The sequence below is a fragment of the Ascaphus truei genome, chromosome 5, assembly GCF_040206685.1.
Source record: "Ascaphus truei isolate aAscTru1 chromosome 5, aAscTru1.hap1, whole genome shotgun sequence".
Taxonomy (NCBI): domain Eukaryota; kingdom Metazoa; phylum Chordata; class Amphibia; order Anura; family Ascaphidae; genus Ascaphus; species Ascaphus truei.
In genome coordinates, this window is record NC_134487.1 from 19,086,426 (window position 1) to 19,112,734 (window position 26,309).

The following is a 26,309-nucleotide window of genomic DNA, read 5'->3' on the forward strand; positions in this document are numbered from 1 at the left end:
AATTTTTTGGGAATTTGGTGTCGGTCTCACTGCTTTTTAGCACCTGCCATCTTATAGACATGAATGGGACTGGCCTCTGAGTGAGCCACCTGTGCTGAAGCAGGGACCGATTGAGTCACCTGTGCTGTAGCAGGCACTGATTGAGCCACCTGTGCTGAAGCTGGAATATTCTGAAAACCCGACTTGTTGAGGGGGCTTGCGGACTGGAGTTGCGCACCCCTGATCTAGGATAGCGGGTTCCCACAGAGTCCCAGATACACATAAAACAACAATTAAAAAAAACATTTCGGCAGACCAGGCCAAGGTGCTTAAAACAGCAGGTTCATTGCTGCAGCGTCACATGGAAAGGGTGATATGTGCAGCAAATATCGTCACGAAAAAACGCTGATTTAGGCTGCGGCCAGACAGGGAACGGGCGCTAGCGCTTGTGCGCCCTGCTCGGCCGGGCGATTCGTGGCCGGCTAGGCGCGCGCTCGCCTGCTGTTTATTCTTGTTTCCCAAATGCATAACCTTACATTTATCTGTTTCTGTGCATCCACAGAAAAAGAAGCAAAGCTACAGTTTTAATGAAGAATGGGAAGAAAAATATATATTTTACTAGTTTAAATAGAAGCGCATTGTATAATATTCCATGCAACAAATGCAATATACAATGTCACTTCAGTACAATGCATAAAAAGTAAGCACCATTTACAGATTGTAGATCAAAACATGCCGTGGCACTAGAAAAGTACACAAGACTGGAATAAGAGCCAAGAGAGCCCCATACTCTGTATACAGATGTTCAGTCTTTCTCCATTGCCAGTTGCAAGGATTACTGACTAGAAGAAGTGCTCATATAACAACATGGAAGTGGTATGAAGGAAATTCTACATGAAGTTCTATAAATAAAAATCACAAAGTAATGAAGATAAAGCAATTTGTATTACATTTATGGATGCTGGTATTGTGAGATGCACTGAGACTGTGCACCCATCAAGTTTCATACGACTCTTACAGAGATTGCTGTTTGCATAACATAACGGAGGTGTCTGCACAAGACTAGTGGTGAAGCCATCATATCATTTAAAAAGCACAGGCTTACAATTTTAGTATATATAAAATAGTATATAAAATAGTATACATAGATTGATATATCATATGAGTGCATGTGCTAATCACGGAATGTTATTACATCCGTGTGGCTGAATTTGTACTATGTGTAGCATTGTGTGTGTGTGTGTGTGTATCAGTGGTAATGTGAGTAGTGTGTGTATACCAGTGTGATAATGTGATCATTATTATAATATGATCACCTGTGTGTGTAGTAGTGTGATAATGTGATTACACTGTGTGTGTGTAGCAGTGTTATAATGTGATTACACTGTGTCTGCGTATCAGTGTTGTAATGTGATCATGTACTGTAGTGTTCCATTTAGGACAGGGTGAAGGGACCCAATGAGATATATCCAGAGATGCTCGATTCTTGATCATGTCAGAAAACGTCTCTAGAATATCCTGGCAGTAAAGGGGTTATGTGAATGTGCTCACAAGTAATATTTTTATATGCTATATGTTATACAGTGGAGGGTTTTTAGCCACCTTTTCACCCACCATAACTTAAATAATGTGTGGTGAAGACCTACTCATGTCTCAATTTGCAAAGCCAGTACAACCAACCTCACACTGATGAGACCCACAAGGTCGAAACAGTCTGTCTGTGAGTGGGTTTATTGGCTTTGCATCTCATCCCAGGCTATGTTTAAAAGCTGTGTTTAAAGCAGCATGCACTGGCTTAAGGGTTTTCCATGTAATGTGGTCTTGAGACAAAAAGGTGGCACTGTGTGCTCATTTTGCATGTTATTTCCCAGAATCCCTTGCTGCAGTGAAAGCTCTGTACGCTAGGTGATAATGGCGAAAAGCAGGGTTGCAGACCTGTCTAAGACATGTGAATGTGCTCACAAGTAATATTTTTATATTATAGAGATATATATACACACACACACACACACACACACACACACACACAGTCCTCGGTTATCCAACGGAATCCGTTCTGGAAGTAGCGTTGGATAGTGAAACCGTTGTAAAGCGAGTCCCATGTTAATCAGTGGCGGTGAGCGTTGGATAACCCATTCCGGCGTCGGATAACCCATTCCGGCGTCGGAAAACGGCCCATAGGGTTGCATTGTAAAGTGTTGCATATGCCATTTGTTGTAAAGTGAAACATTGGCTAGCGAGGATTACCTGTCTATATGAGAGAAAGCATACTAATTCCATGAATCTTTCAGTGTCGCTGTACCAGCCGGATGTAGCACATCTCATATGACATTTCACCACAGTCAGATTCTCACCCTCCAGCCGCAATGTCAATTTTCTGATACCGAGCCCGGAAACACTGGGCCATAGGAAAAACAACTGGAGATGCCCCTTAGGAAGTCCTGATTCTCTGTTCCTTGATCATCTCATTAAGCTTCTCCAGAGCCTCCAGAAGACCTTCTCCTGCGGGGGCACAGCACCCACATACCTCCCACTCACTGTATTTCCACTTCTCCAGCTCAAAGTCCAATGCCAGCTCTGCTGGGCTCCTTGCCCCTTCCAGATCCTGCTTGTTGGCCAGCACAATGAAGGGTACACCTACCATCCGGGCATCAGTGAGGATCCAGTACAAATTCTCCTTGGCCTCCCCGTGTCTTTCCGTGTCCCTGCTGTCCACCACGAACACCAGGCCGTGGGTGCCCGCGAAGTAGTGTCTGCAGAGGGGGAAGCCCTTGGCACCCAGGCCCACGTCCCACATGGTGACAGACACGCCGCGGGTGGTCTCCAGCGTTTCCACGTTGTGCCCAATGGTTGGGACGGTGGTCACCGCCCGCTGCAGCTTCAGGCGGTAGAGTATGGTGGTCTTGCCGGCGGAATCGAGGCCGAGCAGCAGAACCCGCGCTCTCAGGGGCCAGAGCCCCGAAACAAACACCCGCATCCTGCCCAGTACCGCGCCCATGGGAATAACGCCTCCGGTGCAGGGGGCGGGGGGCGCTGTTATAGCTTCTCCCCCCCCCCCTCACCTCTTGTGCGGGCGTCAGGGGTCACTATCCGTCACGTGACCCCCGGCGTTGCCGTGGCGACGCGTCACCGCAGCCTTCTGAATCAGGGTCATATCCAGGTTGGGAGGCCTCTGCAACCGCCTGCTCCCCCCCCACCCCAAGAAAAATCCAGCGCACCCCCCCCCCCAGTTTACACCCCCCCGCAGTTTGCACCCCCCTCCAGTTTGCACCCCCCCAGTTTACACCCACCCCCCCAGTTTGCTCACCCCTCCAGTTTGCACTCCCCAGTTTGCGCGCACCCCCAGTTTGCTCACCCCCCCAGTTTGCGCACCCCCCCAGTTTGCGCACCGCCCTCAGCCCCCAGTTTGCGCACCCACCAGTTTGTGCACCCCCCAGCCCCCAGTTTGCGCACCCCCCACCCCCCCAGTTTGCGCCCCCCCAGTTTGCGCACCCCCCAGTTTGCGCACCCCCCAGTTTGCGCACCCCCCCCAGTTTGCGCACCCCCCAGTTTGCGCACCCCCCAGTTTGCGCACCCCTGCCTCAATAGATAGTATTGGTGCTTTAAAAAAAAATGAAACTCTGGATTTTTTTTTACTTTTTGAAATGTTTTTGCCGCGTTTATTCTTTTGAAACAGAAAAATGTAAAACAATAAACCCCCCTTCTCTTCAAAAATGAAATGTAGGTTTGGAACTGAAAAAAGCCGGAATACTCCGAGTTTGTAAATAACAAGCACTGCTACTCAATAGTAATAGTTAAAGTGGTCTTGGTTTGTAAGTAAATAAAAATATCAGCAGCGCTACAGGTTTCTAAATCAAAACATAGTGTCACGCTGGGCTTGGTAAATAAAAAGCAGCAGTACAGTGTATTAGGCTTGTTTTATAGTCCTCGCTGCTGCGCTTGTGGTCGTGCGCCCGGCGTTGCACGTGGCGTGCGCCTTTAGTTGTTAGAGTGCAAGCAGTGATATGCACAGTTAGGGGGCGTGACTCTGACATCATAGGCCACGCTGTGATTTGTTCGCGGCGTGGTAGCAGCGCGGAAATACGATTTTATTCTATTTTCCCTGGTCAGCCGCGCCACCGCTCACGGCCGTGCACACGCGCGCGTTCCTAGTACAGAAACGTCTGGCTAGCACAGCCAATTGTAATTAACGTGCGCAGTAGCGCACGCACGCGCACTATATTACACGCCTTATGACACACCGCTCCTCTGTGCTCTCGAGTACACACCTTGTGCACTTTATAGCTCCCGTGGGTTATGACATCACACACATTCCTCTCGCTTCTCATATGATGTCACACAAGCTGCTCTCGCTTCTCTTATGACGTCACACACACTCCTCTCGCTTTTCATTTGACGTCACACGCTCCTCTCGCTTCTCATATGACGTCACACGCTCCTCTCGCTTCTCATATGACGTCACACACGCTCCTCTCGCTTCTCATATGACGTCACATACGCTCCTCTCGCTTCTCATATGACGTCACACATGCTCCTCTCGCTTCTCATATGACGTCACACGCTCCTCTCGCTTCTCATATGACGTCACACGCTCCCATCGCTTCTCATATGACGTCACACGCTCCTCTCGGTTCTCATATGACGTCACACACTCTCCTCTCACTTCTCATATGACGTCACACGCTCCTCTCGCTTCTCATATGACGTCACACACGCTCCTCTCGCTTCTCATATGACGTCTTGCGCTCCTCTCGCTTCTCATATGACGTCACACGCTCCTCTCGGTTCTCATATGACGTCACACACTCTCCTCTCACTTCTCATATGACGTCTCGCGCTCCTCTCGCTTCTCATATGACGTCACACACGCTCCTCTCGCTTCTCATATGACGTCACACGCTCCCCTCGCTTCTCATATGACGTCACACGCTCCTCTCGCTTCTCATATGACGTCACACACGCTCCTCTCGCTTCTCATATGACGTCACACGCTCCCCTCGCTTCTCATATGACGTCACACGCTCCTCTCGCTTCTCATATGACGTCACACACGCTCCTCTCGCTTCTCATATGACGTCACACACGCTCCTCTCGCTTCTCATATGACGTCACACACGCTCCTCTCGCTTCTCATGACGTCACACACTCTCCTCTCGCTTCTCATATGACGTCACACGCTCCTCTCGCTTCTCATTGGCTCCCTTGTGTGTTCCTGGATTGGAGGAAGAAAACTCCAGTTTCACAATGGTGGTTCTGCCTCTTCCACGCTGGGGGTAATTGTGTTGCACAGACATAGTGTAAAAAAGCAAAGTGCTGCAAACCCCTGGCTGGCGAGAGAGTAATCCAGCAGCCGAGGTGACTACAAATGTTTTACTTTATTGAAGTAGAGATCTACATATGATAAATGGTGGTTCAAATCTCTTTGAACTGGATTTTAGGCCCCACTCACACAGCACGCTACACAACGGGTGCGTTCGTCACAGATTCCTGGCGCCAATTGTAGTGTTCAGTATTGAAACTACCATTGGCTGCAAAGTACGGCGTCGCCGGTGCTGCAGTCGCGAGAGTCTTTTCAATCTGTGATCTCCGGCTGCAGCAGCGTGACGTCAGTTTCAGCAGCCAATCAAGATCCAGGCAGTAATTTCTCAGCCGAGCTGCCTGCACACACTGCTAGTATCAGCCCAACACAACACAACACATATGGGACAATGGATGAAGCTTCTTCACATTGGTCAGTCCCATTCGTGCCTTCTCGTCCCTGCCAGGAGACTGAAATATGTTGACCCGGAAACCAAATTAATTGGAAGACGTTTTGTGAAATGTTCTGTAATGAGAACTCTAATGACTTTTACAGCATTTGTTTTATGACATTGTTGCCAGAGCGGCATGCAAGGCTTGCTGTGCAGGCCCCTCTGGCAGTGAATAAGTTAATGACGTGTCTTGTAATGTATGTGTTTGATATCACACATTGTTTCAGCCACTCTCAATGCAAGATCCCTTGGTAGTTTCGGGGTTACAATTGGTGATCTCCCTTTTTTTGCAATGAGCCAGTTCATCGGCATTTAATGCCTAACGGAAACAATTATCCTAGTTCATTCTGCCAAAGATGTTTTACAAGGCCTGCCAAATGTTCCGCATTCTGCTATCATGCCAACACAGCAGGGTAAGGGCACAGCGGGCTCACAAACTGTGCTACAAGAGGATGTCGCCTTGTGTCGGATCATTTCGTCTGCTGGGGATGTTCACACATCGGCCAGCAGACTGAGGCGCGCACACGCGGACGCAGCGTCACAAAGTCCCCAGTGTGAACGCAGCCTTAGAAAGATTTGAGAAAAATATCTGCCTGAAACTGATTTTTCTTTAAAAACGTGTGGGGTTCTAAATTTGTAAATAAAAAGCTCACATACACATAGTGTCTAGCAGCTCACCTAATAGTACCGTACATAAAAAAAATTGGTGCATTGGGAATAAACTATAACCAACACTTGAACAAGTGACCACCAGGGGTCACCAGAAAGCCCTATATATTGCACTCAAAAGTTACAGTATCCACGTCAGACACTGGTGTATGGATATTGCATCTTCTGTGTGCCTCGGTACTTCTTACCAGCGATACCAATATGCAGTGGTTGACAAATCACCAAAAAATCTACTCGCCACCTAGTACCAAACGTGTGCTGCTTGGGCCACTATTTACTCGCCCGGGGGTTAAATCCACTCGCCCAGGGCGAGCAAATGTATAGGTTTGTCGAACACTGCCAATATGAGTGTCATTCTGCGCAGTTTGGACAAATAGGGTATTTATTCCCATTATTTGCCCTGTCCAGTAGCCTATGGTTATTATATCATATCTACCTCATACCGAAGTGGACATTGGTTCCACACTTACGCTAAGGCTAAATACATACCTGCTTACCTCCCGTTTCCACCGTCTCTCCCACCTGAGGATTTTTAATCCTAAGTGTATCTGTATGTTAATGTTGGTTTGTCTAGTATAGTTTTAATAAAATTTTGTTATTTTTGGTTTTAAATATTTTGCATTTGAGTCTGCTATTACGGGGTTTTGGACCCTTCCTTTGGGCCTATAATACTATACAATATCCATACACCACAGTGTCTGACGTGGATACTGTAACTTTTGAGTGCAATATATAGGGCTTTCTGGTGACCCCTGGTGGTCACTTGTTCAAGTGTTGGTTAAATAAAAAGATGTAGGTTATCCGTATCCCCAAATACTACTAAATACTGAACTAAACAATATATCAGAGAGTAGCATTAACTGATTGGGACCCAACACTTGCAGTTTAAAGCACTAGTCCAAGCTGCCGTTTTATTTTTCATATCCCCCCCTTTAATACAGTATGTGCATCAATACAATCCACACAATGATAAGTAATTAGCTAAGTTGCTGATCGATCGGCAAAGATTCATCTCGGGGGTTCACTAAATGGCTGTCAGTGCAGCAGAAGAGGACCAAAGATGCAAAGTTCCGTGGGGAAGATCATGTGACCAGGCAGTCACTAGATACAATTGGTGCACTGCTAGAGAGAGGGCAGGGCTCAAAAAGGGGTGTGCCAGGGCCTGTTTCAGAAGAGGAAGGGGATGTGACTTTGTATATGGTTGCTATAGAAACAAAAAATGTTTTTAAACAATAAATAAAAATGCTACAAGTATTTTCTCATAGTACAGAACTGATTTATTTTAAAAAAAAAAACACGTAGGATATTGCTTGGTCTGCAGCTGAAAAGGGCATATCCCACATATGTTGTTTTTATCAACTAATCATTGTAACTGTCTACCTTCAAAATCCGCAATTCCGCCTACAGTAATCATTTTCCACCTTTGCTTCCTGAGTAAAAATGCCCAGGCCCATTTAATTTGCACATTATCTGGTAATTATTGATCTTTCTCATTGAGCTCATTACACTAATTCTGCTGTCATCATTTTCCAAACAAAACATGAAAAGGGAAAGACCATAGGTGTGAAAGGTCAGCTTGCAAACAGTCTTATCACAAGCGATTAGCTAAAGGTGGCATAAAGAGTGTATAAAAGCATTTGGTTACTATGGGGACATTAAACATGTAAGAAAAATTGTATTTCTATAAAAATGTAGCCTGTAGCACGTCTCTGGCATTCATTTACTGCCCCATAAACCCAGACAGAGCTGTGTGAGTAGGGGATCAGTACTGGAATAGCAGAAATTGGTGCAGTGACAGGTGTGTGAGTGGTGTGTAGTACTGGAATAGCATTGACTGGTTCAGTATCAGTTGTGTGTGTGGTGTGTCAGTACTCGAATAGAAGAGACTGGTTCAGTATCAGGTGTGTGAGTGGTGTGTCAGTACTGGAATAGCAGAGTATGTTTCAGTGACAGCTGTGTGAGTAGAGGGACAGTACTGGAATAGCAGATATTGGTTCAGTGACAGGTGTGTGAGTAGAGGGACAGTACTGGAATAGCAGATATTGTTTCAGTGACAGGTGTGTGGGTAGTGTGCCAGTACTGGAATAGCAGAGCAGGTTCAGTGATAGGTGTGTGAGTAGTGTGTCAGTACTGGAATAGTAGATATTGGTTCAGTGACAGGTGTGTGAGTAGTGTGTCAGTACTGGAATAGCAGATATTGGTTCAGTGACAGGTGTGTGAGTAGTGTGTCAGTACTGGAATAGCAGAGACTGGTTCAGTGTCAGGTGTGTGAGTAGTGTGTCAGTACTGGAATAGCAGAGACTGCTTTAGTGACAGGTGTGTGAGTAGTGTGTCAGTACTGGAATAGCAGAGACTGCTTTAGTGACAGGTGTGTGAATTGGGTGTCAGTACCGGAATAGAAGGGACTGGTTCAGTGACAGGTGTGTCAGGGGGTCAGTACTGGAATAGCAAAGGCAGCACACAGTAAGGGTATGACACAGTGATTGATATTTAGGGACAGAAGAGTCTTGGCGAGACTGAGGCTAATGCTGTCACAGGGGACACAGTGACATTGCTAGTGTCACAGCACAGCAGGCCTGGAAGAGAAAAGGACAGCAAGGGAAGGAGGGGGGAGAGGAGAAAGAATGAGGGAGCAGGGTGAGGTGCACGGAGAGAAAGGGAGAAGGGAGGGGAGGAGAAACGTAAATAGAAGAGACTACAGCCCATGTAATATCATACATATATTTTTTTATTTCTGGTTTTATTTTGCAGTCAGTGTCTTTAGTATAGTATCTCACATCAATATATGTTGCATTTTGCAACTTACCCACCTAACACCTTTTAGTATTTTAATGTTTGTTTCATAGTTTCAAATCTTTCCAAAATCAGATCCAAGATCCTACTTCCAAAGACGCACAGGGAGAAAATCGGCAGAATAATATAACACAGGCTGCTTTAACCAGAGGCTAGATAAGGGATCGGCTCTACATCAGATCATAATGTCGATTGCAAAGTCGGGACATTCCTTAGAAAATCCACCATGGCGGACATATTTAAGAGGACCCAGAAAAATGATTTTACATCCATATTTCTCTCAAACTAGAAACTGAAGCTTCTACTTCTATTACCCACTCACTAGATATGTATCTTACACACTGTGTTAACTAGGTGCTAACAAGCGATGCCTGAGCCAAAGCTAACTACCCCTTCGAGGGGCCTACAGACTGTGTAAACTGTTACGCGCCTCTAGCAGCAAAGGGGTTAAGGGTGTCACTGTGTTGTACCCAGCACCTCAACCCCTAAAGACACTTCCACAGCACCTCGACCCCTAAAGCCACTTCCCCAGCAACTTGATCCCACACCCTCTTCCCCAGCACCTCGAACCCCGCACCCACTTCCCCAGCACCTCGAATCCCGCACCCACTTCCCCAGCAACTTGATCCCGCTCCCTCTTCCCCAGCACCTCGAACCCCGCACCCACTTCCCCAGCACCTCGAACCCCGCACCCACTTCCCCAGCACCTCGAAACCCGCATCCACTTCCCCAGCACCTCGAAACCCGCATCCACTTCCCCAGCACCTTGAACCCTGCACCCACTTCCCCCTCAACCTTTGCACCAACATCCCCAGCATCTCGACGCTCACACACATCTCCCAGCACATTGATCTCCGCACCCACCTGCCCAGCATCTCACCCCCCTCTCCCTGCACCCACCTACCCAGCACCTCACCCCTCCCATCCCAACACCCACCTGCCCAGAACCTCACCCCCCTCCCAGCACCCACCTACCCAGCACCTCACCCCCCCCCATCCCAACACACACCTGCCCAGAACCTCATCCCCCTCTCCCTGCACCCACCTGCCCAGCACCTCACCCCATCCCTGCACCCACCTGCCCAGCACCTCACCTCCTCCCCATCACTGCACCTCACCCCTGCCCCCTCCCTGCACCCACCTGCCCAGCACCTCACCCCCGATCCCTGCACCCATCTGCCCAGCACCTCACCCCCCTCCCTGCACCCACCTGCCCAGCACCTCACCACCCTCCCTGCACCCACCTGCCCAGCATCTCACCCCCTCCCTGCACCCACCTGCCCAGAACCTCACCTCTGCCCCCACCTGCCCAGCACCTCACCTCCTCCCCATCACTGCATCTCATCCCTGCACATCACCCCTGCCCCCTCCCTGCACCCACCTGCCCAGCACCTCACCTCCCCATCCCTGCACCCATCTGCCCAGCACCTCACCCCCCCCCCACACCCACCTGCCCACCACCTCACTCCCCTCTCCCTGCACCCACCTGCCAAGCACCTCACCCCATCCCTGCACCCACCTGCCCAGCACCACACCTCTGCCCGGCACTTCACCTCCGTCACCACACCCACCTGCCCAGCACCTCACCCCCCATCCCCGCACCCACCTGCCCAGCACCTCACCACCCTCCCTGCACCCACCTGCCCAGCATCTCACCCCCTCCCTGCACCCACCTGCCCAGCACCTCACCTCCTCCCCATCACTGCATGTCATCCCTGCACCTCACCCCTGCCCCCTCCCTGCACCCACCTGCCCAGCACTTCACCCCCCCTCCCTGCACCCACCTGCCCAGCACTTCACCCCCCCTCCCTGCACCCACATGCCCAGCACATCACCCCCCCTTCCTGCACCCACCTGCCCAGCACCTCACACCCCCTCACTGCACCCACCTGCCCAGCACCACACCTCTGCCCGGCACTTCACCTCCGTCACCACACCCACCTGCCCAGCACCTCACCCCCCATCCCCGCACCCACCTGCCCAGCACCTCACCCCCCCATCCCCGCACCCACCTGCCCAGCACCTCACCCCCCTCCCTGCAATCACCTGCCCAGCACATCACCCCCTTCCTGCGTCCACCTGCCCAGCAACTCATCCCCCCATCCACCTGCCCAGCACCTCACCCCCCTCACTGCACCCCCTCCCTGCACCCACCTGCCCAGCACCTCACCCCTGCCCCCTCCCTGCACCCACCTGCCCAGCACCTCACCCCTGCCCCCACCTGCCCAGCACCTCACCCTGGCCCCTCCCTCCCACCTATTCACCAGAGGACTAGCTAATGAAAACCCCAGATCACAAAACAAGGACTGAATTACAATGTCACGGTGACAGCTAATCAGGCAGGCGACACAGCACGCTGACATGTTCCCATATGTTCCAATATAACTGTACGTGATCGTTTTATTTCTTTTTATTGGCGCACCGGCCGCTACAAATGTGTTTTACACTGAGATCTGAACATTACATTCTCTTGGTAGACGTATAATTTATTATGTGTGTACATTTCTTGTGACACATTACTTTGTGCCCTGTGATGTGCACTGATAATATTGTTTCCTTTTTCTAGCCCCTACATTTTCCCAGGCAGGAAGTAGGTGGTGTTGCCCAAATCAAACATGGCCGCCAAGTGCGTCACGGGTAGACTGTAGTCTCGCGAGATCTCGTTGGCAGGTGGCCCTCCCTCTGCCCGGCCTTTCAGTCACATGGTCTGCGCGTGCGCGTCCTGCTGTGTCTGACCTTGCTCGGAGTCACCATGTTCGCTCGCGGCAGCGTCCTCATCTTCCAGCCGCAATGGTGAGACTGGGGGAGGGGGATACTGGGAGGTCCAGTCACTGGGGGAGGGGGACATACGGAGGAGAGGGACCCCGCGGGAAAAGCCCTGTCACCAGGGAGAGCTGGGGTTGGCTCTGCTGCCTACTCAGCCCCGCGGGGTTAGGCCGCAGCCTGGTGAGGGAGACTTGGGACTGACATGGAGGCCTGTCCGGTGCCACTCATCTGTATGCTGCACTCAGCGCAGGGTCACTCATCTGTATGCTGCACTCAGCGCAGGGTCACTCATCTGTATGCTGCACTCAGCGCAGGGTCACTCATCTGTATGCTGCACTCAGCGCAGGGTCACTCATCTGTATGCTGCACTCAGCGCAGGGTCACTCATCTGTATGCTGCACTCAGCGCAGGGTCACTCATCTGTATGCTGCACTCAGCGCAGGGTCACTCATCTGTATGCTGCACTCAGCGCAGGGTCACTCATCTGTATGCTGCACTCAGCGCAGGGTCACTCATCTGTATGCTGCACTCGGCGCAGGGTCACTCATCTGTATGCTGCACTCGGCGCAGGGTCACTCATCTGTATGCTGCACTCTGCGCAGGGTCACTCATCTGCACGCGGACGCACTCTGCGCAGGGTCACTCATCGGTATGCGGCAGCACTCAGAGCAGGGTCACTCATCTGCATGCGGACGCAGTCTGCGCAGGGTCACTCATCTGCATGCGGACGCAGTCTGCGCAGGGTCACTCATCTGCATGCGGACGCACTCGGCGCAGGGTCACTCATCTGCTGTATGCGGCCGCACTCGGCGCAGGGTCACTCATCTGCTGTATGCGGCCGCACTCGGCGCAGGGTCACTCATTGAAACCTATACTCTGAAGTGCAGCCTCACCCAGTGTGTCTCTGACTCATTGTAACGAAGCAGCACTCTCTCACTGACTCGTAATGTAGTACAGTACAGGCATACCCCGGTTTAAGGACACTCACTTTAAGTACACTCGCGAGTAAGGACATATCGCCCAATAGGCAAACGGCAGCTCACGCGTGCGCCTGTCAGCGTGTCCTGAACAGCAATACTGGCTCCCTACCTGTACCGAAGCTGTGCGCAAGCGGGGAGACTATAGAGCCTGTTACATATGCATTATTTACATCAGTTATGCACGTATATGAGGATTGCAGTACAGTACATGCATCGATAAGTGGGAAAAAGGTAGTGCTTCACTTTAAGTAATTTTTCGCTTTACATACATGCTCCGGTCCCATTGCGTACGTTAATGCGGGGTATGCCTGTACTCTCTCACTGACTCATTGTAAAGTAGTACAGTACTCTCTCACTGGAGTGTACTTTTCTTCTCTCTCTCCCTCTCGTGCGACCTCACTCTGGATGCCATTCTCACCATAAATGATCTCTTGAGGTCAGTAGAGAATCGCTCTGTCAGTTACATGGCATTGTTTTCTTTTGGCAGCCTCCGAATCTTACCTTCACAGTTGCAAATGTAATACTGTATTGTGTTTTAGGGAGCAGAACTTAGAGGTGACACAACTTTGAAAAAGATATATTGAAATCCGCCTTTCCGTGGGATGCCAGGCTGTGTTATAGCACTGTACATTCTTATTCTAAATGGGTATTAAACCAACAGTACTCAGATAAGGTGACAGGGGACAGCCACTGCTTGTTTTGAAACGTCATTCCTCTGAAAATCAGTCGGTTTCCATGTATTTCATCTTGTCCCTGCAGATGGGCAAATGGAGGTCACCTTACATGTAACTTTATTCAGTGAGGTACTTGAGCAGTGAGGTACACTTAAATGTTCATTTGCATCACGTTCAGCATTCAGGATTTGAGTTTGGCTCCTTCAGCAATACAGTGTTTTCGTTTTCTGTAGGTTATGTTTGTGTCTCTGCCTGACGTAAACCTTTGTATGCTTGTATAATGCCATAACTTGACATTTAGGCGTTAATGGCGTCAAAGATATTAAAAACAGTTTAGTACATTTTAGAGCTCATGCTACCAACTATTATTGTATAGAGCTGTAGTTACGGGTAATTGATCGGTAAGAGCTTATGATATAAAATCAGGTATAGCAAGTTTGGTTGTGATCAAGAAATAAAACTCCAAACTCCATGGGCAGTCCAACCCCGGAGGGTAATTGCATTAATTACATGAGCACAGGAAGGGTCAAACAGCCTAGAAAGTTGTAGGATTTGCAAGTGAACCATTTACTTCAGTGAGGAAACTGGCTTGTCATAAATGTCCTTTCTCATACAACTGGGTCATCTCTGCATGACTTATGTAAAGTGTCCCTCTGTCATTTTTGTCCTTTGTTTTTGGAACAAGGCAAGTGGGTTCACAGATCCCCCATTGCTACTAATGTGGGCAGAAATATGTGACTGTGGGAAGGGAAATGGACGCCGGTTATATTTGAGGGCTACAAAAAAAACAAAACTAGTTTGTCAAATTCTCATTAGATGTGGTATGGCCAACGTAGTTTAAAATGGGTACAGTTAATCCAGATAAGATTTCTCCTTAAATTGGGTGGATTACTGTATGTCAAACCTTTACCTGGCTTCCTCAGCTGTGACTGCTTGTGAATAGCATAGTGTTATAATGTATACATGTAGACTGAAAAACTAAAAATACGATCCTTATTCAAAGCCTTCTAATACGCACCCACAACCAAGGCCTCGGGTGTAGTGGAAGCGCCCGCTTCCGCGCTCAGCGCAGCGCTCGCTCGCCTGCAGAAGGAGATATTTTCTGTCATGCAGACAGAGGCGACAGGGAGGCATGTTGGGGGCGCGGCTGTGATGTCACGGAGCTGGTTCGCCCTCTTTGGGCGAACCGCTCACGTGACCCTGCCGTCGCGCGGGAAATACAAACTTGTTTGTAGCGCGAAGCGCTGGTATCCCTGTAGCGCATGTGCGCGCACTATGCACAAATACATTGACGTCCCAGTGTTTGTATGTAGCTCGCGCCGTCTCCTGCACTATGGACGTAGCCTAAAGTGCTGCTCTGAAGCTTGTAAATTCCACTTAATGTGCTAAGTGCTATTAAGTCCGTCTTAAATCAGAGTCCTACGATGTGTCAGATCTCTTAGTTGTAGATACAATTGATTAAAAAAATACATTTCAGCTTTTAACTTGTTTTGTTCAACTTCTTATTACATAATCAAATTAATAAGGGTGTATGTATGTGTATTATACACCAAATATACTTGTATCTTTTAGTGTTAGGCCTCGGATATAGTGGGCGTGCGACGGAGCGCATGGCATTGCACGCGCCTGTCGGCTGAGCGATCTGTGGACTGAGATCCACAGTGACGGGGAGGCGTGGCTGGTTAGCCCTCATTGGCTGAACCGCTCACGTGACCCCAGCCGTCGCGCGACAAAAATAAATGACCTGCTGAAAACGCTGCATGGCGCGCTCGATGGCCTGGCTCATAGAGGTGCGGCCTGGTCGCGGTCACTCACACTATGGACGTGGCCGTACGGTTCATGTGTCCCAAGTACTTATGTACAGTATGTGATCTCTACACTGCATGATCTTGTGAATGTCCATTACATCTTTACCTTAACAGTTAATTATCCTCTCTTTGGTGTTGATATTGTCTTCAATTAAGTTTTCATATGACTAAAATTCATCTCCTGTTAGCTAATACGTTTTAATTGATCCTACCATTCTTACACCATTTCCAGTTAAAACAGAAAAGGCAAGGTTTAGCTCGGTATAATGGAACAATTTGGTTCTATCGTAACACCTTTTTGGGTTTTATGTTTATAGATAAATGAACCATACTTTGTTTCACGGTTTGGGATTTTGGTTTGGGTAAAGGACCTTTCGATTTTGATGTATATATTTATTTATGTCTCTGTCTCTCTCAGCCATCTATCTGGAGATAGAGAGAGACAATCTCAAACACTGAAGATCAGAAAAAGTATAAATAAATGAGCAACAATAACTTGGACTAAGTGAAAAAACCCCCATGACATGCTTGCTGAAAAGCCAGCATATCCCGCATGGAATACCTATTGCTAGAATGTAAAGTGCATAATATGAGGTATAACAAGGTGCAAAAACACGCTGTTAAAGCCCCGATAAAGGCCCCGTAGTGGGTCTGACATTTAGTTTTTTTTGCTTGGTATTGATATATAGCTAATTTGAACACCATCTCTCTAGTTGCGTGTCTGTCCTGCGTGTCTGTCCTGCGTGTCTGTCCTGCGTGTCTGTCCTGCGTGTCTGTCCTGCGTGTCTGTCCTGCGTGTCTGTCCTGCGTGTGTGTGTAGTATTTTGATCGATAATATTGGCTTGAGAGAACCTCTGCACCAGTGTTATACTTTTCATGCTTGACTTAAAACGTACAGAAGTTAACCGTGTACCTATTTCTTTTTAAAATAAGTCTTTTGGGTTTTTTTTTCTGCAGGGGCCAAGTCAGAAGCATGGCAACTTTGAAGGACAGTAAGTATGTTTACGGATAATTTCAGTGGGATTTTATTTGTATTTCATACCTTGCTCAACAAACCATTGATAGATGGGCCTAAAATATTTTGTAAACGATCATCATAAGTTTCTCTTTTTTATCCTCTTTTGCAAGCCACCCTTATACAATTGTAATTCTTGTGCTCTCTTCTGTAACAGTTACATTACGTTTAAAGTCCATCAAGAACATCCAAAAGATTACGAAGTCCATGAAGATGGTGGCAGCAGCCAAGTACACACGGGCTGAGCGCGAACTGAAGAATGCTCGAGTCTATGGAACGGGATCTCTGGGTAGTTAATTAAATAGCTAACATGGTGGTGGTCACAGCAGAACAATATAGAAACGGTGAACCCCTGTGCTGCTAGAAGGGCTTGGAGAACGTTGCTATGTGCTCACTGAATATGTATATTTATTTATGTTTGTAGATGTTACTAGAAGCTCATACCCATAGTAGTAATTATTTGGTACTCGGTCAGAATTCAGGATCTCACACTATTTCCCCTCTCCCGCCCCCCCCTTTCATTCACTCTTCACAATCCTCAGTTTTCCTTATGTCTAAGTGCAGAATTGTAATTACAACCACTTATTATTTTGGTATGTGATCGTTTAATTCACATTCACTTAAATGAGACATTTTTTTTTTTTTTAAGTGCTCTTTTTATTTGGAAACCATCTTTCTGAAATCTACTAAGATCTATATAAAACAAAAAATATAGTCCATTATATCGCCTTTGACAGTCTTGTTTTTGAGATGAAGTTATCAAACCTATTGTTTGGGCTTTGAAATAATGACCGTTCTGCCCACCTCAATGCACTCTCTTCCTCTCAAAACAAATAATTATTGGCGGTTAGATACAGGTAGTCCTCGTTATCCAACGCTTCACAATGCAACCCTGCGGGCCGTTTTCCGACGCCAGAATGCGTTATCCAACACTCGCTGCCACCGATTAACAAGGGACTCACTTTACAATGGTTCACCGAGGACTGCCAGTACTGTAAACATTGGTGAATAGAGCTTGTTCAAGAGAGCCAGCAATGCGTTGTGTGTCCTATTGCAGTACTGTTATTTAAGGGGTAATTCTTTGAGTTCTCGACATGTTTGAAGGTGCTCTAGGTCACTATATAGTGCAGCAATGGAATGGGGAATTCCTGCGCAAAACAGATTTGAAACGTGGCTACAGGTAAAATACTAAATGTTGTTTATCATTTAAGCTCTGTATGAGAAAGCTGAAATTAAAGCTCCAGAAGACAAGAAGAAGCATCTCCTCGTCGGCGTCTCCTCTGATCGAGGTCTCTGTGGCGGTATCCACTCCTCCGTGGCAAAAAACATTAAAAATGAAATTTCCGTCCTGTCCAGTTCTGGGAAAGAAGTGATGGTGGTTGGAATTGGGGACAAGCTGAGAGGTATCCTTCAAAGGTGATTACAAGTATTTGCTTCTGTTATTTTACAATGCGGAAGAGTCAGTCATGAGTATTTATTCAACCAACATTTCAGACCTTGGATATTGAGGTCCTAATATACAAGGACCCAAAACGTTGGTAGAAAAAATACATATGCCTCTATTTTAGTGTGACTGCTTCATTGTGATCTGAAGCTGCTTATGTTGAGTTGGTGCTCTACAACCATACAGGGTAGTATTTTTCTACAAATTCCTATTTGGCTGTGCAAGGCAAGAAGTCTTCTCTGCTATTTTATAAATCCTATTATCCAGTCGTACTTTGGTGAAACCATTTCAAACCCTTCCATTTCCTCATACAACTGCAATTTACATTGGTTTGAAATGGGAAGTAGCAAAATAGATTTTGCCTATACCTCAAAATGAGTAAATAAAGAACAATCGCACGGTTGTAAATATATATTTTAGAAAAGAATTGCCAAAATGCATAGTTTGCACACAGCAAGTATGTATGCATCTTATACACCAGTCGGTTCTTTGTTCTGTGAATAGTTTGTGCTGTTCCCTGGTATCCCCCCAGGTATGCTGCGTGTACTCTGGACAGTATGTTGGGTTTGTGTAGTTTACATGAAGTCTCTGCTGAAGATTACACGCCTTTCTCCTGAAAGTGAGAATCATTCAGAGATGCACTGTAGGAGTTGCAATACGATTTACATTCCGATTTCTTCCAGGTCGCATGGTGGATACTTGCTTCTGACCTTTAAGGAAATGGGCAGAAAACCTCCCACTTTCGGTGATGCTTCTTTCATTGCCTCAGAGCTGCTGAACGCCGGCTACGAGTTTGACCAAGGATCTGTAGTGTACAACCGATTCAGGTGTGGTGTGCAGAAACCCGTCCTCGCGAGCTTCCCTCTGTGCTTGATGAGGTGGTACAAATAATGTTTGCCGTTTTAGGTCCGTCATCTCCTACAAGACAGAGGAAAAGCCCTTTTTCTCCATTGACACGGTCTCCAATTCCGGTAAGTATGTTTACCTGAGAAGTAGTCTTATCCATGATGGATCGGTAGCAGGGGTCACCAACACCAGTCCTCAAGGGCTACCAACAAGCCAGGTTTTCAGAATATCCCAGCTTCAGCACAGGTGGCTCAGTCTTTGGCTGAGCCACTGATTGAGCCACCTGGGCTGAAACAGGGATATTCTGAAAACCTGACCTGTTGGTAGCCCTTGAGGACTGGAGTTGGCCACTCCTCATCTAGAAGTGAGCTTCACTGTTGACTGGTATTTTTTGTAACCAATGCATTTTTATATCCTTCAGAGCAAGGGCTGTGCGTTAGTGCTTGATCTGTAACATATATTTAAGAGAACCCCCTATCTACCAAATCTGTGCAACCCGCATTTTGTGCATATTTTTTTTTTAAACTGGAAGCCATATGGTATATTACTTTAGTGTCATTGTATATGCCAGCGGTGCGCAAACTAGGGGGCACGCCCCCTTGGGGGGGCGCAAGATTATTTAGGGGGGCGCGGGCTGCGTGCGGGGAAGCCTGGGGGCGGGCAGAGCTGTGTGATGTCTGCCTTGCTGCAGGGGCGGGGCTTCTCTCTGCACACAGATAGCCCCTCCTCTTCCTGTCCCAGTTTTCAGCGTACATGGGGGACTGAAGCAGGCTTAAAAGTGAAAGTAAGTATTTGTGTGTGGTGTGTGTAGAGGTGGGAGACATATTGAGGGGAGGGGGAGAGAAGGAGAGGTGGGAGACAATATTGGGGGGGGAGAGAGCCATGGAGAGGTGGGAGACATATTGGGGGAGGGGGAGAGAGAGACACTGGGGGGGAAGACGAGAGAGAGAGACACTGGGGGGAAGATGAGAGAGAGAGACACTGGGGGGAAGATGAGAGAGAGACACTGGGGGGAAGATGAGAGAGAGAGACACTGGGGGGAAGATGAGAGAGAGAGACACTGGGGGGAAGATGAGAGAGAGACACTGGGGGGAAGATGAGAGAGAGAGAGACACTGGGGGGAAGATGAGAGAGAGAGAGAGACACTGGGGGGAAGGTGAGAGAGAGACACTGGGGGGAAGGTGAGAGAGAGACACTGGGGGGAAGGTGAGAGAGAGACACTGGGGGGAAGGTGAGAGAGAGACACTGGGGGGAAGGTGAGAGAGAGACACTGGGGGGAAGGTGAGAGAGAGACACTGGGGGGAAGGTGAGATAGAGACACTGGGGGGAAGGTGAGAGAGAGACACTGGGGGGAAGGTGAGAGAGAGACACTGGGGGGAAGGTGAGAGAGAGAGACTGGGGGGAAGGTGAGAGAGAGACACTGGGGGGAAGGTGAGAGAGAGACACTGGGGGGAAGGTGAGAGAGAGACTCACTGGGGGGAAGGTGAGAGAGAGACTCACTGGGGGGAAGGTGAGAGAGAGACTCACTGGGGGGAAGGTGAGAGAGACTCACTGGGGGGGAAGGTGAGAGAGAGACTCACTGGGGGGAAGGTGAGAGAGAGAGAGACACTGGGGGGAAGGTGAGAGAGAGAGACACTGGGGGGAAGGTGAGAGAGAGAGACACTGGGGGGAAGGTGAGAGAGAGAGACACTGGGGGGAAGGTGAGAGAGAGAGACACTGGGAGGAAGATGAGAGAGATAGAGAGAGACACTGGGGGGGAAGGTGTGAGAGACACTGGGGGGGAAGGTGAGAGAGAGACACTGGGGGGAAGGTGAGAGAGAGACACTGGGGGGAAGGTGAGAGAGAAACTGGGACACTGGGGGGAGGGAGAGACACAATGGCTAAACGGGATGAAGGTCAGGCAGAGATGGCAGAATTGAGGGGCTTGGGAGGATGAGTTTTGGGGGGCTGAGGGTTCTTCTTTGGGTCAGGGGGGTCACTTCGGAGTATTGATCAGCAGGGGAGATTCATCAGTACCCCCCTTGAATTTGGTTATCGGGGTCCCTGATCCCTGGGCAACATTTAAAACGGGAATAAATAAATAATACATAAAACTGGTAGGTAGGAGTGGATGACACTTGGGAAAGCAAATGGGAGAAGGAAAGAAAGGGGGTGCGGGAGAGGGAAGGGATGTAGCAAAGAGGTGGATGAATGCCCCCATAAATGTATTGCCTTTGTGCACCAGAAAAAAACATATTACCAGATGCCAGCAAACAATAAAATAAACAGTGATCCAATACCAGTATACTGCCTGCGCGCATGCCTGCAGCCCAAGCGATTTGTGAACTTGGCTGCAGGAGATTGTAGACGCGTGGCGGACGCGTCACAAAGCTGGTTCGCCCTCATTGGCTGAATCAGCTCATGTGCGCTGACGTCATGTGATTTTGATTACATCAGGCAGGGGGGGCCCGAGAAATTTCATGGATGAAAAGGGGGGCTCGGCATAAAAAGTTTGCTCACCCCTGGTATGCTATATACATTGTATATGCTATTCAATTTAGACACTGAGGCGTGTGCAGTGCCCAAATATACACACACAACTGGATAGCAACATTGGGATGTAGTGTCTCAATGCCACTAATTTATTTATACATTTTATATTCTTTACCACTGCATTATCTATTTATACATGTGTGGTGTTTTCCTTGGGATGCAGTGCTGCGGGCTTGGTTTTTTTTCATGTACAGTTTTTTGCATTCCTTGCAACAAACCCAAACTACAGTTTTTCGGAAGAAATCAATAGTGGAAAATGAAGGTTGTGTGATAAATGAGATGTGCATAATATCGGTCACTTTTTTTTACGTGACTATCCAGACGCAGCACAGAAGCCCACACAATAAGCATAAACACAAATATTTCTCATACCACTATTTCCCAAAATTACATTTGCCCTTTTTGGTTCAAAACATTTTATTTGTATCCATTTTTATTTTGGTTTATTTGGATAAAAGCCTGTCTTGTCTCTTTCAGATCTACTATTTGCTCAAATGTATGCAGTAGAACATTGTGACTTTATTCTGTAATTCATGTACCATAAACTTTGACCCCTTCTCACTGAACTATATCAATAGGTGAATACGGGCTCTTTGTCTTCACTCGGAGCCCTGCAGAGCTGACATGTCTTATTATTGCTTTCCTGTAGAAAGTATCAGTATCTATGATGATATTGATGCCGATGTGCTGAGAAACTACCAGGAGTTTACTTTGGCGAATATCATCTATTACACATTGAAAGAGTCAAGTGCCAGTGAGCAGAGCGCCAGGATGACTGCGATGGACGGCGCCAGCAAGAATGCTTGTAAGCTCCCGTTCATGCTGTTGAAGTGGTAGTGGATGTAGGACTGCTCCAATAAGTCATTAATAAAACTTGGAGAATATTTTGTTATGCTGTCGCGGCGTACACGACATGTTTAATAATGTATTCTGCTCCCTACAACAATCAAGCTAATGGTAGAATTCAGAACTGTTATTACGACGTTCGTTTTATTGAGATATCCAGGCTAATGCAATGGGATTCACGAAGCTCCAATACAGGGCGTCCCAAACCTGGTCTCTCGCTAACTGCCATTGACATGGATGGTCGAATCGAGCAGGATCTGGGCTTTCCCGCAGGATTGCAGTGGGATACCTGGTATTAGAGCCAGTAAATGTCCCCCAATGGCTGCATCATTTGCTTACTTGTGTGAATGGGCGCATTCTTCTTTTGCAGCTGAGATCATTGAGAAACTGACCTTAAAGTTCAACCGTACTCGTCAATCTGTCATCACCAAGGAGCTCATAGAGATCATCTCCGGAGCTGCTGCTCTGTAAGTACCTGAAGTCTCTTCCCCATGACATGGGTTTATGAAGCACGCATTGTAAAAGATGCTGTCGTTGTATTTTGTGCCTGTCTGTGCTCACTATTGCATCACATGAAGCATATCTGTTTCAGATTGTAAATCGGAGGTTTTTACCACTTGACACCTGCGGGAGTTCTGGGCTCTAAATAATTTGTGCAGCCGTTTATTACCAATTCTTTCTGTTGTGTCCACAAGTCTATTGATACATTGACACGAGATGGAATGCTGCAGTTTTACTTGGATTACCTGGAGAGACCTCACGCGCGCACATCAGTCACAGTGCAGTCTGTGGCTCAGCATGCAGCAACTAATTTATCTCAGCTTGTGTGAGCTTTATGCATGTTTAGCTTGATGAGGGAATTCATTCCAATGTGTCTAAGGAATTGTACTAAAAATGATATTTGCGTGTGTGAAATGAAACCTAGAGATGTAGCGAGACTCGCTGTCTCCTGAGCCGCGGCTGAAAAAGCGAGAGTCCGCAGTGCCGGAGACGGTATCTGCCGCGATTGCTCTGCGAGGGCGATCTATGCGTCTGGATCACATCCCCCTCCCCCCAGCAGCGTTATTCCTTCGGCAACAGGACCACCACGGTCGTGGGACCTCGGGTTACCCCGGTGCCGAAAACACAGTATTGTTACATCTGTCTAGCAGCACTTCGGGTTGCATTTTATTTCTCTCTTATAGAATTGAAGCAGGGGGTCTCCGGAACTGAATTGCGTTCATTTCTGCTCCGGGGACCCCCTGCTTCCTGAGATACTTAACGCCGTAGGTGCTGCCAGTATCTCTGGAGGTAGCAGCTCTGACGGGGCTTGTTGGGGCTAACATAATAGCGGCTTTGCATGTCTGCATCTTGTGGGCCAATAAGCTGTGATGTCATCCCTTGTGGCTTCCTATTGGCTCACATGACGAGGGGCATTTGAAATGTAAAGGAGATACTGCGCCCCCGACAGAGGTGTTTCTCGGGAAGCGTGGGGTACCCGAAGCTGAAATGAACGTAGTTCAACTTAAAAGACCCCCTGCTTCAAACTTACTGGAGTGCCGCTTTGAGATTTTGTCTACATGCATTTCTGCATTTTTTTTTCTAGAATGTATTTGGTTGCCTTTTATTATTTACAATATTTGTAGTTGAATATAGATTTTTGAATGTAGGGAACTAATTAGCTTGTAACATTGTCTGGTAGTAAGAAGTGTTCATTAATTAGCATGGTGTGCTGTCATAACCTGCATGTTTTTTTGCTTCTTTTTTTTTTTTCCCCCAACGCTGCTCCTAGGAACTGAAAGCACGAGGTCCCTTGTAATCAGGTTAAAACAATTTTTCAATTATTTTATAGTTGTCTGGTTTAGAAAGGACACTAAATGTGCCTTTGCTGTATTTTTAAAGCGGCATTTCATCTTGCCTGGTTTTTGTTTTTTGGTTTAATAAATGCAGCAGGTATTTACCTTTAAGGGAACATAATTACCTAAGCTGCCGATTGATTTGTTCTCCCGTGATCGATCGGCAAAGATCCAGCTTCCCCGGACACCCAAAATGGCCGCCTATTTCAAAAGAGGCGTGGATCCTAAAGTTTCTATAGCAACCCAGGGGAGCTTGATACATTAAAACTCCTTAAGGGCATAAAGCGTGGGGGGGAGGGAGGAGAGGAATGTAGTCAGTATTTTCTAATACTATACAACTGATTTATTTAAAAAAACAAAAAAAAAAATAACCCACTGGATTTTGAATAAAATGCTGCTTTAATTATGACGCAACTTGTTGTAGATGTCTCTAACACATTGGTTAAACAGTCATGACTAAATTTAATCTTGTACATCTGGATTACTTTCATATGTAAGGAAAAATGTGGGAAAAAACTAGGAAGCCTGATAGGATATATGATACAGCTTTCCCAAAATGTTTTCCTTTAGTGAATGTTCTGATGACACAGTAAATACCTTAATAATCTAGATTTGGTAGTCGGAGCAAAACTGTTTCCCTTATGGTAACTCAATTGATTTGTATCAATGTTAAATTGCATAATTGTTTCTGCAGTTCAATTTTTTTTTGTTACATTTACATGACTACCCACATATATGCCTCAGTGACAACTATTTGTTTTTCAACGGCAACATATCTAAATCACCCCCCCCAGCATAAATACCATACATACATATATACACACATACATGTCATGTCCCTTTTAATACTCATTTGTGCCTCCTTTTTTTTTAAGGTAAAACTGAAATGAGTCTTGTCCTGAGTTTTCCTGTTAAAGTTCATGGAGGCAGGTTTTCCCATGTAGGACCCAATGGATGCTCCAGGTTAATCTTTAACACTAATAATAATGCGTAATGGGAGGCCCCTCTTATTGAAAAGCCGAAAGTTTAGTGCACAGTGTCGGGCATAAAGGAATTATTGATGGCTATAGTAAAATACAGCTGTTCTACAACGCCCCTGGAAATATTACATCTAGTTGGTGGTAATCAGCTTGCCTTAAAGTCCCTTTTTCGTTTCAGATAAATTATGAACAGTTGTTCGCTTGCAAGACCGGTCTGCGATTCTTCCTGTCACAAAGTGTTGGTTCCTTGTATGAAGAAAACAAATATTTGTAAATTATCTTACAATAAACCGCTTACGTGGAAAGTGTCTGGTCTCTTTATAGACAGTGATCACTAAACATCAGTTTTTTTGTGTTGTTGTGTAAGTGTGTTTTTGCATTGCCTTGTAAAGGACGTGTTTATATTGCTTTTTAAATATTGGTCAAATGAATCCCCTGCCCCAAGCGATTTACTCCCTGGAGCAAAGCTTTTACCAATATATGAACCTTAAGCTTAGCACTTTTCAGTAAATCTCTGCCTCAGTTAATAGTCATAAAAAGCCATTTCTGATCATGGAAAAAGATAATATTACAAAATACTATTTGGTTGATTACAACTAAATACATTTTTAAAAGCCCTGCAAATTTTGTTGTGCATCAATGTTTGTCATGTAAAACTACTACAGTTCTAAGCAGGGAACGTAGAATGAAATTTAGGAACAAAATAAATATAGATAATAAAAAAAAGTAGGTATAAAGTTAAGTTTTAATTAGCACAACGGTAATCAGACAATATTCAGCCCACTGCTGTCAAAGGTTAATTAAGGACCCATACCTAACTAAGGAAAGCATTTTGCAGACAGCCAAGTTAAATTATTTTTGTAGCAGCTTTAGGGAATGACTTTAAACATTTGCATGCCTCAAAAACAGAACTAGAAGTGCATTATATGAACAGGATTGAAAGGGGAAAATTAACATATCAAGAAAAATCAATGTAGATAGGATTGGACCTGCTACAGTATGGTGTGGCGACGTGTATAATACATTTGCAACCCCCCCAAAAATAAAAAAATACCTCCGCTTGCTTAGAATACAAACAGATTTTATCATTGAGAACATCATCTTCATCCTTAGTCACACCTACTTCTCATTTTAAAATACTTTCTATTTACAGGAAAGAGGAACTGCCATGGGTACCAGGTTTGCGCTGAGTTACGCCAACCTATTAATGGGTTGGTGGGAATATCTGACCGTATGGTCGAATCGTGGTACAGTAGCAAAGATCTATAGATGACATTTGATTCAAATGGAAGGGTGATAATTATTCCCTGGACCATTTTATTGAATACATTAAAAGTATTTCTATTAATCTCAGTTTCACCACTATTAGGAGTACATCAATGGTGGAGTTTC

The 26,309-nt window shown here is 46.7% G+C and overlaps 2 protein-coding genes across 4 annotated transcripts; one reads left to right on the forward strand and one right to left on the reverse strand.

The window, feature by feature from the left end:
* Positions 1–905: 905 nt before the first annotated feature.
* Positions 906–3,101, reverse strand: LOC142494858 (uncharacterized). The gene has a single exon (XM_075599420.1). The coding sequence runs from the start codon at positions 2,975–2,977 to the stop codon at positions 2,411–2,413; it is 567 nt and encodes a 188-aa protein (XP_075455535.1). The 5' UTR covers positions 2,978–3,101; the 3' UTR covers positions 906–2,410.
* Positions 3,102–11,864: 8,763 nt separating this feature from the next.
* Positions 11,865–25,222, forward strand: ATP5F1C (ATP synthase F1 subunit gamma). Of its 3 annotated transcripts, XM_075599425.1 has the most exons (10): positions 11,865–11,984; positions 16,377–16,411; positions 16,592–16,723; positions 17,646–17,850; positions 18,562–18,705; positions 18,785–18,849; positions 21,906–22,061; positions 22,473–22,569; positions 23,874–23,904; positions 25,096–25,222. In XM_075599425.1, the coding sequence occupies exons 1-9, from the start codon at positions 11,944–11,946 to the stop codon at positions 23,878–23,880; spliced, it is 882 nt and encodes a 293-aa protein (XP_075455540.1). In that variant the 5' UTR covers positions 11,865–11,943; the 3' UTR covers positions 23,881–23,904; positions 25,096–25,222. The 3 variants fall into 3 exon arrangements, with proteins under 3 accessions (XP_075455540.1, XP_075455541.1, XP_075455543.1); XM_075599426.1 differs by lacking the exon at positions 23,874–23,904; XM_075599428.1 differs by lacking the exons at positions 23,874–23,904; positions 25,096–25,222 and having other exon boundaries at positions 22,473–22,573.
* The last annotated feature ends 1,087 nt before the right edge of the window (positions 25,223–26,309 follow it).

Excerpts from the sequence above, each read along its gene's own strand:
- LOC142494858 (XM_075599420.1), bottom strand. The coding sequence starts at position 2,977 with ATGGGCGCGGTACTGGGCAGGATGCGGGTGTTTGTTTCGGGGCTCTGG.
- ATP5F1C (XM_075599425.1), top strand. The coding sequence starts at position 11,944 with ATGTTCGCTCGCGGCAGCGTCCTCATCTTCCAGCCGCAATG. Across the intron at positions 17,851-18,561 it reads CTGAGAGGTATCCTTCAAAG|GTCGCATGGTGGATACTTGC; the intron begins GTGATTACAAGT and ends GATTTCTTCCAG. Across the intron at positions 18,706-18,784 it reads GTAGTGTACAACCGATTCAG|GTCCGTCATCTCCTACAAGA; the intron begins GTGTGGTGTGCA and ends TTGCCGTTTTAG.